At 41.2% G+C, this 14,935-nt stretch overlaps 1 protein-coding gene across 2 annotated transcripts in view; it reads right to left on the reverse strand.

The window, feature by feature from the left end:
• The window catches only part of tmem131 (transmembrane protein 131), a 31,603-nt gene extending 20,895 nt beyond the window's left edge, over nt 1-10,708 (reverse strand). For both annotated transcript variants that reach the window (XM_080770903.1, XM_080770902.1), the window contains exons 1-5: nt 10,381-10,708; nt 7,203-7,264; nt 6,850-6,890; nt 3,188-3,256; nt 511-631 (exon numbers count right to left, since the gene is read on the reverse strand). In XM_080770903.1, coding sequence (XP_080627029.1) covers nt 511-631; nt 3,188-3,256; nt 6,850-6,890; nt 7,203-7,264; nt 10,381-10,570 — 483 coding nt within the window. In that variant the 5' untranslated portion in view covers nt 10,571-10,708. The remainder of the gene's footprint in view (nt 1-510; nt 632-3,187; nt 3,257-6,849; nt 6,891-7,202; nt 7,265-10,380) is intronic.
• Nucleotides 10,709-14,935: the final 4,227 nt, after the last annotated feature.

A 14,935-nucleotide genomic window follows, 5' to 3' on the forward strand; every position in this document is an offset into this window, starting at 1 on the left:
AGGTCACAGTGCAGACAGGGAAGCTACATCATGGATGAAGTAAGGCCAGGCTAACACTCCTACATGCTATCAGCTTTGAGTCGGGAACAGGTGTTAACTTATGAGTTTAATTTATTACAGTTCACATAAACAGCTCAAGTATGCTTTTAACTAGCAGGTTTTAAAGCAAAATGACATTTTGGCCTGGGTTGTACCTTGCCATGATTTAACTGCAAATATTGGTGAGATTTCTTCAATAGTTATGGCGTTGTTTAATAAATGATAATTCTAAATAGCTTCCCCATTGACACGAAACAGAAACTACAGACAACAAATGCATGCAAACAAAGTGAATTCTGACGATGTTTCACATTACAAAACAAACACATTTCTTTAAATTACAAAATGTCAACTTCCTGTTATAGAGACAGATCTGAATCTGGAAAATCACATTTTCATTGAACAAATTTAAATTAAAATGCAATGTGGTTTGTGAATCAGTGATATATGTGTTCATTGATAGCTACTTACCCTATTCTGGAAAAAGGATGCGTGAAAATGTGATGTTGTTGCTGATATTGATATCAAACTAATTTCTTCTGAGCTAGGATTATGTAAATAAACTTTCTCCATTTTTGGCATTCCAACAGGCCTGTAGAGGAAGAAATAAAATATTCAATTCAAATCAACATACTGTACACCTAGATCTAGGCTTAAAAGTCTTATATTTATAGTGTTTTTTTAATGGGAGGGGAAACGGGGAAGATGCAAATGAGACAAAACGTCTGCTCTACGCTGACGAGCCCAACTGCTGTTTAAGGTCACAAATGTTTCCTTACGCCATGTCCTCTTGCATCATGGGAATGTTCATTGTTTGGTTCTTACTATTCTCTCAAGGTAACATGCCAATTCAAGCAAGTGTGTTTGATAAGGCGACTGTTTACTGAGAAAGTAAGGCCAGGAACTCCCAGGCAGAGACAGCTGGGCGAGTTCACATGGAGATGGTGGGGTGCGAGTATTGGTTTGAGGTCAGACTCAGCAAGCCTTTCTCAGTCATACATGATCACGGTCACAATTATAAGTTAACATAATTCACCAATTGCAAATATTTTGCATAACTGTTTAGAACCGTTTCCATTCATCTGAATGAAAATCAAATCATGTGGATCTCAGGATCCAAATAGGAACGGCCCGGCTCCAAAGTGGATCTGGAACTTTATGTGACCACTGACCAGCCTGTGATGTCTATGACTGGAGAACCCCTGATTCGGATGACTTCACAGTCGACACAAGTCGTTTTATGATATATCTATGACGAATCATGCCAAATTTGACGCCATTAAAAAAAAACATTAACATGGTGAAACACATCTTAATGATGTCATAAAGATGTTTCACCATGTTAATGATTTTTTTCAGACCTCCAGTTCTAGGAAATGGGGGGACCTTTTTATTATTATTTCCACACAACAGCTCTAAGGTATATTAATTACATAGTAAAATGTTGAAAATGAGTTGAAATATTGAAAGGGGCACCCCTTTAAATATTTCAAGTTCAGAAACGTGAAAAGCATAAATAAATTATCGTGGTACTTCTGTGGCCTACTGGCAAGTGTGCGTAGTACAAAGTTTGGCATTGATCGGTCCAGCGCTTTGTGGGATTAGTGCCGGACACCCAGACACCCACACACAGACAGACAGACGCATACAAAGACACACACACTCACAGACGGCTAGCCTATTACAGAGCCACGCCATAAAAACAGCTGTATGAGAATTGGCATATTTATTTCATCATCCTTTCCATGTTGTTTTCCCACTCTCTTTTAACCACTGGCATCCATATTTTGTCCATTGATTTGGTTATTAAGTTATTAAGTATGGTTTGTTTAGTTAGTACATAATTTAGATTTATCGTCATTGTCAGTCATTTCTTGGTACATTTCAGTAATAGGCTTTGAAATTTGAATATATCATAATATACAGTAATAAACTTTATATAGAACTTTTATTAACAGTAACTTTTGTAGAAATGTAAACTGATTAGTGAGGTCCTGAGGTCCTCTCGGCCTGATGGCAACATCTTAACCCATTTTGGGCGGGAACCCCTTTTGGTGTTTTAAACATTGTATTAATTTAGCTATTGAAAAATAGCAGATCTACAAGCTCATAGTGGGCCACCGAGTGGCGCTACAAGCTTGTAGGTCTGCAGAAAACTGGAGGATTTAGAAGATTCTTTTTTAATTTTGAGGTCAGGCCTAAATGGGTTTAATATGTTCCTCAGGTGCAGAAAACAAGTTTAGACAACCGTATATTTGTGTATATTTATGGTATTTGTCTATCTATTCTGCCATTTTTGTAAGGGAAAACATTCATGTATTTAGGATCTATAATATAAAAAAAATAATTCTAAATTCCAATATCAATGTCCAAAACACAATTAAATCATCAATTGCAATTTTGGAATGACAATAAATCGTAAACTAAAACATACAAGCCGAGCAGCCCTTCTCAGCGATACTGAATCACTGCACGGCTTTTTTACTGTACGGTGGCAAGGCAACACCTGAGGCTGGGTCACGCCACATGGGCGCTGCACCCATTGTCAACGTGGAATGTGATCTAGTGAATGTGTCCAGGGTACAGTACCTGGGTGTTGTCCGTGTGGTTCTAAAAATGTATCTTGTTTAAAGATGAGAGCATACTATGAAGTGTTAAACAATAATTTTGGATTGGCACTAGTAGCAGTTCACATCATCATGCTTTCAATATCAATTCGTATAATTCTGGAATGCAGCACCAGTGAAGGAAATGGTTCAGGAATAGTTCCCACTTCCCACACACACTGAAGATGTAACCTGTACCTGTAACCTATGGATTATGTTCGTCTTTATATGTTTTTGTATGTGTCGTAGTTGTTTTTTGTTTTTATTGTGCTTTGGACCATGGGTCATTAATAAAGTTTTGATTGATTGATTGGCTGACTGACTCATTAAGAGGTCCAGTCTGTGAGCTTATATGGCACAATTGTGGTCCTCTTAGACAAGATGTGTAGCGTGAAATGGAACACAACAGTTATATTAATAATAGCTTTTAAATTAATGCAGTCATTGTTACTTGGCTTGAATTGTGTCATATTGACACGGTACACAGATTATGAAGAGACAACACACACACACACACACACACACACACACACACAACTCACTGTTCGTGGAAGTCCAGCATTGGAGGTTCAAATCGTATAGGTCGACAGTTCCCACGGTGCGGGGACACACTGCAGGCAAGCGGAAGACATGACAGGAGCAACAGCAGGTTAAACAGAATAGTATCCATGTGTGTGAAAGTCCCCCAAAAATGGATACAAACGTTCAAAATGTGATGTCAAGCAGAATGACCCGTGGCTACTAGTTCCTCTGATGGATTAATGCTATGGACTTGGAGCACTGCTCCCATCGGTGGAAGGCAGCTTCCACATGGAAAACCTTGATAAAACTCCATAGATTCAAGAGGGATGGAGAGGGAATTTGGGGAGAAGACGCCTCTCTCCTCGTCAGACTCGGACTAGAAAAGGCCCCTAAAAGTTTAGAGTTTCTCCATCACATGTAGGCAAGCCAAAACAATGCTGAGGTTTCACAGGTGTGAGCTCAGGGCATAAGCGATGGGTTACAGCTCACCAAACCTGCTTGACAACAGGTGTATCCTAACAATAGGATAGGCCCCTCCTCACAGGGAAGTGAATAGATCATCTTTGGTGCTAAGCTAAAAGCTGAGGTGATCATAGCGCAAAACAATGTATGTAGCGTCATCTTAAACTTTTACAGTGAGTAGGACATTTTAGAGTGACGTAGGATAATGGGACAAGCTAAATTCAAGTCATGTGATGATTTAGGTTGGTAGTTAGTCAACTGTGATGTGTTGATTTGACTCAGCACTTACAGGATTAAATACAATTGTGAAAGAGTCCCTCTGTTAACTAGTAGGCTATTGTAAATTTAATCTTGTTCTAAAATATTCTTCCCAAATTACTGGGTGTACCCAAGTAATTATTAATTACAAACACCACATAGAATCTACCAGGTAGTGTGTAGAAGAGACAATACAGTGGCAATGACAATAGCACACTCCTCTGAGAGAGCTCTACTAGCTGGAGCTGGGGTGGATTTCACCTCCTGGGGGCTGATAATAATCCACACACAGAGACCCTCCCATGCATGACAGCTTCACAATGACTGCCAACACCCCACAGTCGTGGGGGCCCAGCTGCCAGCAGTCTCTATGTTGACCAAGTAATTAGTTAAAAAAAAAAAATATCTGGTTCATTTTATCGTTTACAGTTGGTCCGCAACTCTCTATTTATGTATTTATTTATTTCACTTTTTACTACTTGGCAGGCATCCCTATTTTGGGCAAATGTAATTGACATAAATCATAACATTTATAATATTATTGCAGACCTACTAGCTCACAACGTGTTGTGAGTTAGTAGATCAGCAGTTGTCACGATGTGTCCTACAACAAAGTATATACGGTTAATTAAGCGTTTAATTGACAGTTTCAGTGGAGAGAGAGAAGAAATGCATAGAGACAGTAAGGGAATGACAGCGAAATAGCGAATGGTCTGGCCACTTGCAAAGCCAACCGGAGATTCGCTAATCAGGGCAATATGTGCATGTAGTGTGGTATGCGCACACCCTAAACATTTGACTATGAGGTTGGCTCCACCTGGAAGCTCGGGACCGGGTGTATTTGGACAAGAAAGTATGTGTGTGTGTGTGTGTGTGTGTGTGTGTGTGTGTGTGTGGGGGGGGATGCCGACTGTCCAGTGCGTAACAGGAGCAGTAGGTCATGGGAGGTTCAGCCTTTTGGCCTCAGACCTGCATGTCTGCGTGGTCTATCCAGTGTCAGGCTGACCTTCAGCTGGGAACGGAATATCGCACAATATTCCACGACGGGGGGAGCCTGTCAGCACACGAAGAAGGGAGACCACGTACTGACATAGCAGACAAACCCAGCCGGCAGCTGTGACCTGCGCTCGAGGCTACTGTAAAAATGTAAAAATGTTCTACCTCCTCAGGAAGTGCTTAGTGTGCTGAATGAAACCTACACAAAAACTGAGAGAATACCGCCAAAGAAGAAGCTCATGATTAGACATAAGGAGACGTTTCACTTCTTCAAAGAGCGCTCAACCACTGAGAGAGGAACACTGACAACTTCCAGTATACACTCAATAACCCCCCCCCCCCCCCCCCCACCACGACTACTAGGCACGTTTGGCAAAAGTTACTCATCGTCATCGGTTACAGAAAGGGAAGCTCTGTTTTTTTAGAAAAGCTCTGAAAGCGACACAGAAACAAGCAGCAAGGAGGCCTACGCCCTGGGCTGCGTTGTGAATGTGTAAGATAACCCCCGTGTACTGTACGTACAAAATGGGCAGGGACGTTCTGCACTGTCCTACAAACAATAGGCAGTGAGAATAGTTTAAGTCCTGACACAGAAAGACATACTCATACTGTAAAATAAATAAATAAGTGGACAAGATATGCAAGTCTATAGGATGTCCCTGTTGTGAATTGTTCTAGCAAACCGCAAAACTGATTTCTAGTCTTTCTGGCAATCTGGAAAAGATTGACGCTCTAAACTCTAAAGTAATTCTCCCCCCCTTGGGCTTTGGCATGCAAAAGAAAAGAAAGCAACAGCTCAGTTCAGCCAATCACAGGAAGACACTTGGGCTGTTTCAAGGTTTTATTGGTTAAGAAAATATGGGAGGCATCAAGGGTGCTGTAAAATGCTCCTCCCTTCACAGCTATACAGTAGGTGGCCTTCTGAAGGAATCACTGTAAAATAGCCTGAGTTATACTTAGTTGAATCACTGAAAAATAGCCAATCTACAAGCTCACAACACGTTGAGAGCTTTCAGATCATCTAGTATTGTCTGTGTGCGACACCTGCCTGCAACTATTGCTAGTACTGAATGAATGAATGAATGATTCATTACTCCTCCTAAGGCTCTGCCTGCAGACTCAGAGACTGTGGAACCATGAACAAAGCTCATATGCTCATCAACAAAGAAACCCAGATATTTATAGGACTTTACATAGTTAATCTTTTTTTCCCCAAAATAAAACTGATATTTACTAATTTGAGTTAGAGGGCGTCTGAAGTGTAAGTACTAGTATTCAACTGTGAGGAAATAATGTTTCTCTACTCTGTGATGGATGGAGGCGGGGAGAGTATCACATTGATCAAGTTGTCCAATAATGTTCAAGATGGAAGATGTATCTGTTTCGAGACTTGAGTTTAACATGATCTAATCGATCTTCGTCCTGAGTAAGGTATGACTAACCCAGGGATGCTTGTCAATGTCAGAAGGGTAGACAAGGCCTCAACTTCATGCTTCACATCTTTTTGAAGCAAGCAAAGAGAGAGAGAAAAAAAAAAGAGAAAAACCCACAGCTACTAGGACGGCCTACTGTACTCTCTCAGTCAGCAATACAAACCCAAGTAATGTAAAGGGATGATACATACAGCCGCAAGACAACCATTTCAAGGCCAAGGCCAGACACACAGTTATGTAATCCAATTAAACTCCAATCTTTAAAATCACATCGATATGACAAGTGGAATGGACGCCTGCCTTCATGCCTGTTTTGATTCATGCAACTTGGCTTATGTAAAAAACTGCCAGGCTAAACCTGCATGTACACTTGCATGTAACCAAATAGGCGACACTCCCATCTAATCTTTGTTTGTCGTTCTTGTTGCTAGCGTCTGAATGTCTCATGATCACATCTCATTTCATAATGGCATTAACACAAACGTTTCACAAATAGTGTCATGTTCAACTCTGGAGGCAAAATAAACACTTACCTTTTTTGATGATATAAACTGAAATCAATGTCAGACTCTGCCTGTAAACAGAAATGTAGGAACAAACTGTAACAAACAAGCTATAAATATCTGACAATCAATTCTCACATCCAAAATCACTACATATACAAACGTTGCCCAGGTGTGTATAGGAGAGTTCAATTAGCCATGTTCTAATTTATACAAAGGTAAATTTAGGTAGGAAAATTGAAAAGAATTCAGTGTGTGCCTGCTTATAAATTAATGACTTTACCTATTCATGTTTGCTTTAGAATTTGAGAATTGAGAATTTTGAGAATGGCAATGAAAAGAAGGAAAACACTTATGAAAATAATGTAAAACTTGTTTCTCACCTGTAAGAGGCTTCCTTCACCAAAATGTAGAACTTCTAGAATGGTGTCTGACTGAATAAATGCTGTGAAAATAAGCAAGCAAATACAAATTGATATAGAAGCAATATTCATCTTGTCATTATTATTATGCTGCTCATACATTGAAGTGATTTTTAGGTAGAGGGAAGAAATAAAGCTAGGACTACTGAAGAGAAAACCCCACGTTTTGCTAAAAGGAGACTGCTTTTGTGATCACCATGAAGGCAAACATATATATATAAACAATACAAGTAGTAGATAAAGCTAAAGTGAATACAAGGAGAGCAGAATGTTTGCATGTCACTGAATGAGATACTGTACACAAGACTCATTTCCATAGCAAATCCTCTCTCACAACATTGTGTCAGTAAGTCAGAGTGCGATGCAATCTGTCATCATCATGTACGATTATGCATACAGGGAGGGACTGAACATAATTTCCCCATACTTTCCTGTAGGGCTGGGCAATATATTTACATTATATTGATATCATCATATGAGATACACACACAGTATCGTCTAGGCCTAGGGTTTTGGATATCATAATAATGTGATAAGACAATAAAGACATGTATGTATCCTATCGTGATGTTTTGTGAGCTTGTAGAATAAGACAAGAAAATGACATTATCATCACAAATTCACAATATCGATATTGAGGTATTTGGTAAAAAATAATTATTTTGTTCACATCAACCAGCACTACTTTCCTGGTGTTCCAAAAAAATTTCACGGCTGCACAAATCTCTGTATGTCATTTCCATACGTCTTCAGACCTGCACGAACCCTCTCAACAGCTGCAGGCATGTATTGCACACACTGTTATCTAACCACGCTGATTTTCACAAGTTGACGGCGACACATTTTTGAACAATTTGTACTCAAAAAGAATGATCTGCTCAAGCTGCGGAGAAGAGCATTACAGACAATTATTTACGTAATCACTTAACCTTGCGTCCATATTTTGAACTTGTAGATCTGATATTCGTTGGCAATAAATTTAAGTACAGTAATATGGCGTAAGAAGTGGTTAATGCCTGCCATCCTTTCCATTGAAGTGGGAGATTCATATTTCATAGTAGAACGTGTGGAGACGCAGTAGAATATGATAGTATGTTGCAACTTTGTGAGCAGACACATGCCATGAATGTTCAGAGTAGCTCAGAAGGGAAGGAAAAAGGCTCAGTCTCTTTCTCTAGATCTACAGACAACTATTACTGAAATTAAGCCTTGAACTTGAAGTCAACATGAAATAATTACCAAAATAATATTACTGTGAAAGTGAAATTGCAGACCAGCAGAAGCATAAAGACTCAAACGCATTAGCGCCTCAGGGTTCCTCCCAATTAGTCTACTGTCTAGCAGTATGGTGAACAAACTATTACAAAATCATTTCGATTCGATTATAGTATTTCAAGAGACATATATAGGCCAGGGATGTTTTTTTTATCTTAAAGTGTGGCAGAGTAATTGATTACTTAGTATGTCCACAATGGAAATACTTAATGGCTTATTAGTTATTATTTCAATCGATTTCACCAACTGTGATAACATGCATAATTAACCTGTGGCACACCATGCTACATTTTCCCAGTGCCAAGCCTACGGGTGCTTTCAGGGACAAAACTCCATGTCTAAATGTACCTGTGTGTCCCACTCCCTAGGCGTGTAATGAACTGACCTATGCTTAGAAGGAAGGGAATAAGAAAGTAATGTGAGTTAAAGAATCATGGAGGGGGACAAAAAAACGTTTTAACAAGACGAGGATACTTGTGTGGAAAGAGACTAGACTATAGCGGATTCAAAACCAACACAGTAGCAAGCTGAGTTCAACTTAATTTCCCCTTTGCCCTTTCAGTTCCATTCTGATACTGTGCAGTAAGTATAATACTGTACCATCATAGTATGTTTCACCTAGGTCACCCTGCCTGACCTGGGCTAAGCAGTGATGAAGACTGAAGGGCTCTGGTGACAGTTTTGTCCAGTCATTACTTCTGACTGAGCGGTTTGTGACAGGTGTGTGTAGGCTAATATAGAGCTGACTAATAGGTGTCTATGAGAGTACAGGGAGGGCTACAAGAACGTTTAATGAACGTGAGATGTTTGCACTTGTAGTTGGCCAGAAAGTAGATCCACCACCACGCTGCCTTGTTGTGACAGGTCTGCGTTACCCAAGTGTCCCTTTAATTTAGTTTCAGTGACTTTACAAAATAAGCCCGCCGGGGTCACTAAAGGCAAGATCTCAGATCTGGCACAGCTGCTGTTGAAACCCAAACACCCCATAAAGGTCTCTCAGGATTAACAATACCAACACCAACAACAATCTGGTGACAAGACTGACAACTCGAGAGCTACGTGTTAAAGTGACACATCTGACACAACATTGTTGTCATATTGTATCTGATCTGTTAAAAGGGATGATGTAGGGTGGCTCAACCCCATGTCAATACATTTAGCTACACTATAAAAAACGTAGTATACTGTAACCAAATGTTAACATGTCATGTATCGTAAAATCCAAAAGTACAAAACAAATGGTCAATGGAAAGTAGCACTGATGATATCCTTTATTGTGGATTAGATCCTTAGATTTCAATCAGCCACATTTACATTAATCCAACAGCCAGTGAACAGCAAGTATACCACCACCTCCTTCCAATGTGACAGCCCTGCAGGAAATACAATAAAGTTAATCTATAAACCACACCTGTCAGCTCCCTTCCAACACATCAGATAGTGTTACTGCTGGACGTGCTGGTTGGCTGTGGTCTGCTGTGGCTAACTAGCAGCCTCACCTCTCAGATACATACTCTAAAACACCAGCTAACGTTAGCCTGCGCAGCCAAATGCTGCTTTACATGACAACCTTCAGGATCCGTTAGCAACTCCGATATATTCCAATTTCATATGCGGTTCTGCACCATTCACAGGAGCCAGTTCATTCCAGCGGCCAGCCCAGCACATAAATAAGTGGCCGTTAAGCTACCAATAGAAGTGGACTGGAGAGGGTTAGCAAGGTGTTAGCTATATAGCACCAAAGGCTAGCAGTGGATGATAAAGTGAGAGTGTAAATAAACACTGCAGGCTCCATAACATTAACCTACTACCTTGACGTTACCCTGTCTGCTGTAGTACGGGGTTAACCAGCGCCAGAACCCACCTTGTTTGTTCGCCTGCGACGCGTGGATGAAAGCAATAAATACTATCCTCAGGATCCCCATGTAAGAGGATGTTTTTGTCCTTGTTGTTGACGGCTGTTGGGGGCTGCTCTTGTGGGCTCGACCCGCCATGCTGAAGCTCCTGGGTAGATCACAGTAATATTGGAGCAGCGGGTCTATCGCGTACAGCATGCCAATAATAAAACACCTCTGCTGACTCTGTCAATCATAACCTAGTGGGACACACACACACACACACACACACACACACACAGTGGAAGTGAGCTAGCAGAGGAGGAGGACGTTTGGCCTGGCTGCTGGCTGGCTCAGGGCTGGCTACCTTCTGCTTTTTTTCGCTCCGTCTTCTTCGGTTACAGTTTTGTTGTTGGCGCATGATAGTGCGTATAATACCATATATATACTGCCATCTGCTGATGCGGAGGGGCAGGACATGTACAGACTGTACACAGAGCACTACACACAGTGGTTCTCAAACTTCTTAATTTCAAGGACCCGGAACCCATAACTGTGTACACATTCTGGTTCCATTTTTTGTACACTCTCAGTCTCAGATCACCTTCCATTGGAAGCCCTCAAGTAACCCAGAGGATCCGTGGACTGGACCTAGCTCTGGCCCATAGCTCTAATGTTGCATTAATGCAACGCATTAGAGCAATGGACCAGAGCTACACACAGACCCCACTTTGAGAACCACTGTGATAGCTACAGGCCTACAGCAGTGCTTCTGGTTTGATTAGGCCACGGAAAGTGACCCTACGAGTTACGAGTCCATTTGGTTCCATTTAAACCGATGGAGAAACGCCGCTAGAAATCCGAAGAACACGCTCGGTACGTGTGGGGACCTTAAGGGTCCATTTGGTTCCTCAATGATTTAACATGGGACTCCCCCTGGAAACACCCCCATGGACACCTGGGAATACCCAGATCCCACTTTGAAGCACATACTGATGATATGCCACATATATTTGGACGAGATTACATAACGTTCCATACTTCCATTAATTTGAGTAAATCTCATAACATATAAGCAGTATAAGTGTAGGTTGTGCATTTTAGTACAGTACACACAGTCTAAATGTGAGGTAATTACTTGGTAATTACTATGGGCCCATTTATTTAATGCTTCACGAGATTTCATATTAGGCCTACACCAAATTATGTACAGCTTCATCATTGACTCATAACAACAGATAGGCCACTAATTTCCCAGATTAGTGATGTGGATATTATTTGTTCTGTCTGTTAGGACAATATGTGATTGAGTTGACCAGATAATAGCCTTACTTCTACATTGGGCATAATGAGCATAGATGGTTAGTGTCTAAATCTGGCATTAAGGGATACATTCTGCAATTACAATACATAAAACAGATTCCCATCCCATTCCTTACAACAAATACAGCCTGTCTACAGTATATTGCATTGTAGTTTCTAGCCATTTCAGCATTCTTTTTGAGGGGCTACCTCCTATACAGCTTTGTAGTTGTGTTTGAGAACGGAATGTGGTAATTTGATTGGCTGATTTATGATGATGTATGATGATAAGAGCAGCCCTCACTTCACACAAGTGTGATTTTCTATTTTGAAAAATGTTTATGCTGTTGCGTCAGTGTAATGCACAATCAAAGACAAATTCCTTGGATGTGCAAACAAACATACCTAGAAAATAGAACATAGAAAAATGTGACAGAAATAATCCACTGTGCTTCTGTTAAGATATAGGGGCCGCGGCAGAATGCACGTTTAATCATAATACATAAAGAAGACAGACCTGTGATTAAACCTTCAGCATTACACTGCAACCACACTGTGGCTACCTTTCTATTCGTGGTAAATTTCCTACAACACGGACTACTTGTTTTTGTGAGGTTATGTTTAGGGCTAGTTTGACATGCATTAGACTGCGGACCCCCATTTAGTGGCATTTCTATCTCTGGGACCCCCAGCCAGTAGCCTAACGGGGGTCCCCGGACCCCAGCAACTGACAGGTAGGTAGGCCTACTGGGGGTCCCCCCGGCCGCCCTAATGCTCCTTAATGCTTGACTGCATTGAAATAAAGTAAATTCATGTATACAAATATACTTCATGTTGTCAATCTGTTTGTCTTTATGTCTGTCACAAGAAGGAGCTACATAATAATTATCTATAATCAAACATGTCATCAATGTTTAAATTCCAACAGGATAGTAGCACTGTCTGTATGGGTGGGGGTTGCAAGTGCCTTGGATTTTCATCTCTTTGCATAATATGCAGATGAGCAGAGTAATGATATTATTATTAATGTTTTAAAAAATCTGGTTGTTATTCAGTAACGCTGCTTCTAAGAAAAAGTAATTTCCTCTCCAGAAGATATGACACTAAGGCATCAGTAATCGGTTCTGTGTCCTGTGAAAAGGTATTACTCTAAGTGTGAATGCTGCAATTCACTTCACCTCCTGCAGAGGGCAGATATGTCATAATAAAAGCTATACAGTATAGGGCAGGCCAACTGAAATTTAGGATGTATGTCTGATTTTGTTTACTTCACAGAAGATGTTTAATGTTGTCTAGCCTATATTGTACATTTGTGGCCTAATGTTTATAAATCAGGTTATTTCTCCAATATGCAACTCTCCTTATCTCTGTCTTACACACATCCACATATGCATTGTGGACACACACACACACACACACACACACACACACACACACACACACACACACACACACACACACACACACACACACACACACACACACCTTCAACCGCTTATCTGTAGTCTGTAACTCCACCAGCTCCCTCTCCACTCTCCAGAGCAACATTAGTAACTTCCTCCTGGGGGATCCAAAGGCGTTCCAAGGCCAGTGAGTCGATGTAATCCCTCCAACTGCTCCTTGGTCTGTCCCGGGGTCTCCTCCCAGTGGGAAGTGCATCGAGGACCTCCCTAGGGAGAAGCTCGAGTGGCATTCTGACCAGATGGCCGAACCATCTAAGCTGGCATCTTTCCAGGCTAGTCCAGAGTCTCAGAGTCCAGAGTCTCCGAGTTTAGAGTCTCCGAGTCCAGAGTCTCTCTAGCGTGCACCGGTGTAGGGTCCATTGGGCCACGCGGGCCGTAGCCCAGTCAGTTTAGAGCTGGCCCAGTCTAACCTCGAAGAGAGGGGGCGAAAAAACAAGAAAAACAAGAAAAGACTTTGGCAGCCCTTGTGCATGCACATTTCTGTTTAGTTTAGCAAACCACAGCATGCAAGCCGCCTTTGTTTTAAATTGTCCCCCAAACCGTTCACACTTCACACCTATCGGCCGGGGATGCGCTGTGTGTGTGTGGCTAGTGGCTACTTTGATCTCCTCTCAGTCTTGCACCTGCGACCGGCTCCTCTGCACTCATCCAGAGGCCCAGTGCAGATATCTAGGGCCCTGCCCTATCAGCCTGCAACTCTTATGTTTCATGTCTCTTCAGTTCTTACCTGTACATCTCCTGTGTTTCATTCTTACTATAGCTGTTGATGCCCCAATTTCATTCTGGGGATCAATAAAGGCTTATCTTATCCTTGAATCTGTGCTGTGGTTAACCTAATTCTGTTCATGTTAGGGCTGTTGAGACTTCTTGTACCATACTAGACAGACATTATGATTTGCCCTTGAGGTTGTCATAGAAACCCTGTCTGTGAGTATAAGACAGCAGACGTGTTCTCACACTAAACCATGTCACCAAATGACAGGGTAGAAGAAATCCTACCGTGCCTCTGATGAGCACAACCAACCTCATCAAGTCAAGTGGACTCACGGCTCTGCCAGAAGCCACTTGATATGAAATTGGCTGCATTCCATGTGCACATGTGTATGGCATGAATTATTCATGTATTTTTTCAGCTGCTTATTTTTAAGTTATCTTGATTTAATTAGTTTAATTTGTGTGCACACGTTACATTTTGTTCTCTTGGTTTGTTGAATTGTCCCATTGTTTTGTTAATTTCTCGTCTCTCCATTTCTGTGCACAATATATATTTTCTTCCACTCTCCACTGCTCTCTTCACCCTTGGTAGTAATTTCTCCTGCTCACTCTCCGGATACCCTGGTTCCCCGTAATCCATGGTCACCATATAGGCACACCATCCACAAAATGATGCTAAATAGCATTAAAACTGGTTTATAATAATAGGGGAACCTCTTTTGTATAGGGCCTATCTTAAAGGTGCCTTATTGTTTTCTACATACCTATACCTGCTGTAACTTGAGGTGGTAGTTCATCACTGTAGCCTACTGGGATACAGGAATTGATTGACTCACAAATAGAGTGAAGCTGTAACAAAGCAGAGACTTTATGTGTCATGATGAAACAGCCAGGTGCATTATATTGCAATAATTACCATGTGCCTTCTGGCTGCCATGTAAAGAGGCTTTCAAAATGCACCTGGATACCATAGACTTAATGGGGTTTGGGAAAGAGGGGTTGTGATTCTGATTGCACAGTGGCTCACTAATTTGTTTTGCCATGGCAACATTCAATTTTAACCTACAACTGCAGCTGGATAACAATGAGATATTTGGGAACTAAA

This window comes from Protomyctophum bolini (assembly GCF_963924005.1).
Source record: "Protomyctophum bolini genome assembly, chromosome: 8".
NCBI classification, from domain to species: Eukaryota; Metazoa; Chordata; class Actinopteri; order Myctophiformes; family Myctophidae; genus Protomyctophum; species Protomyctophum bolini.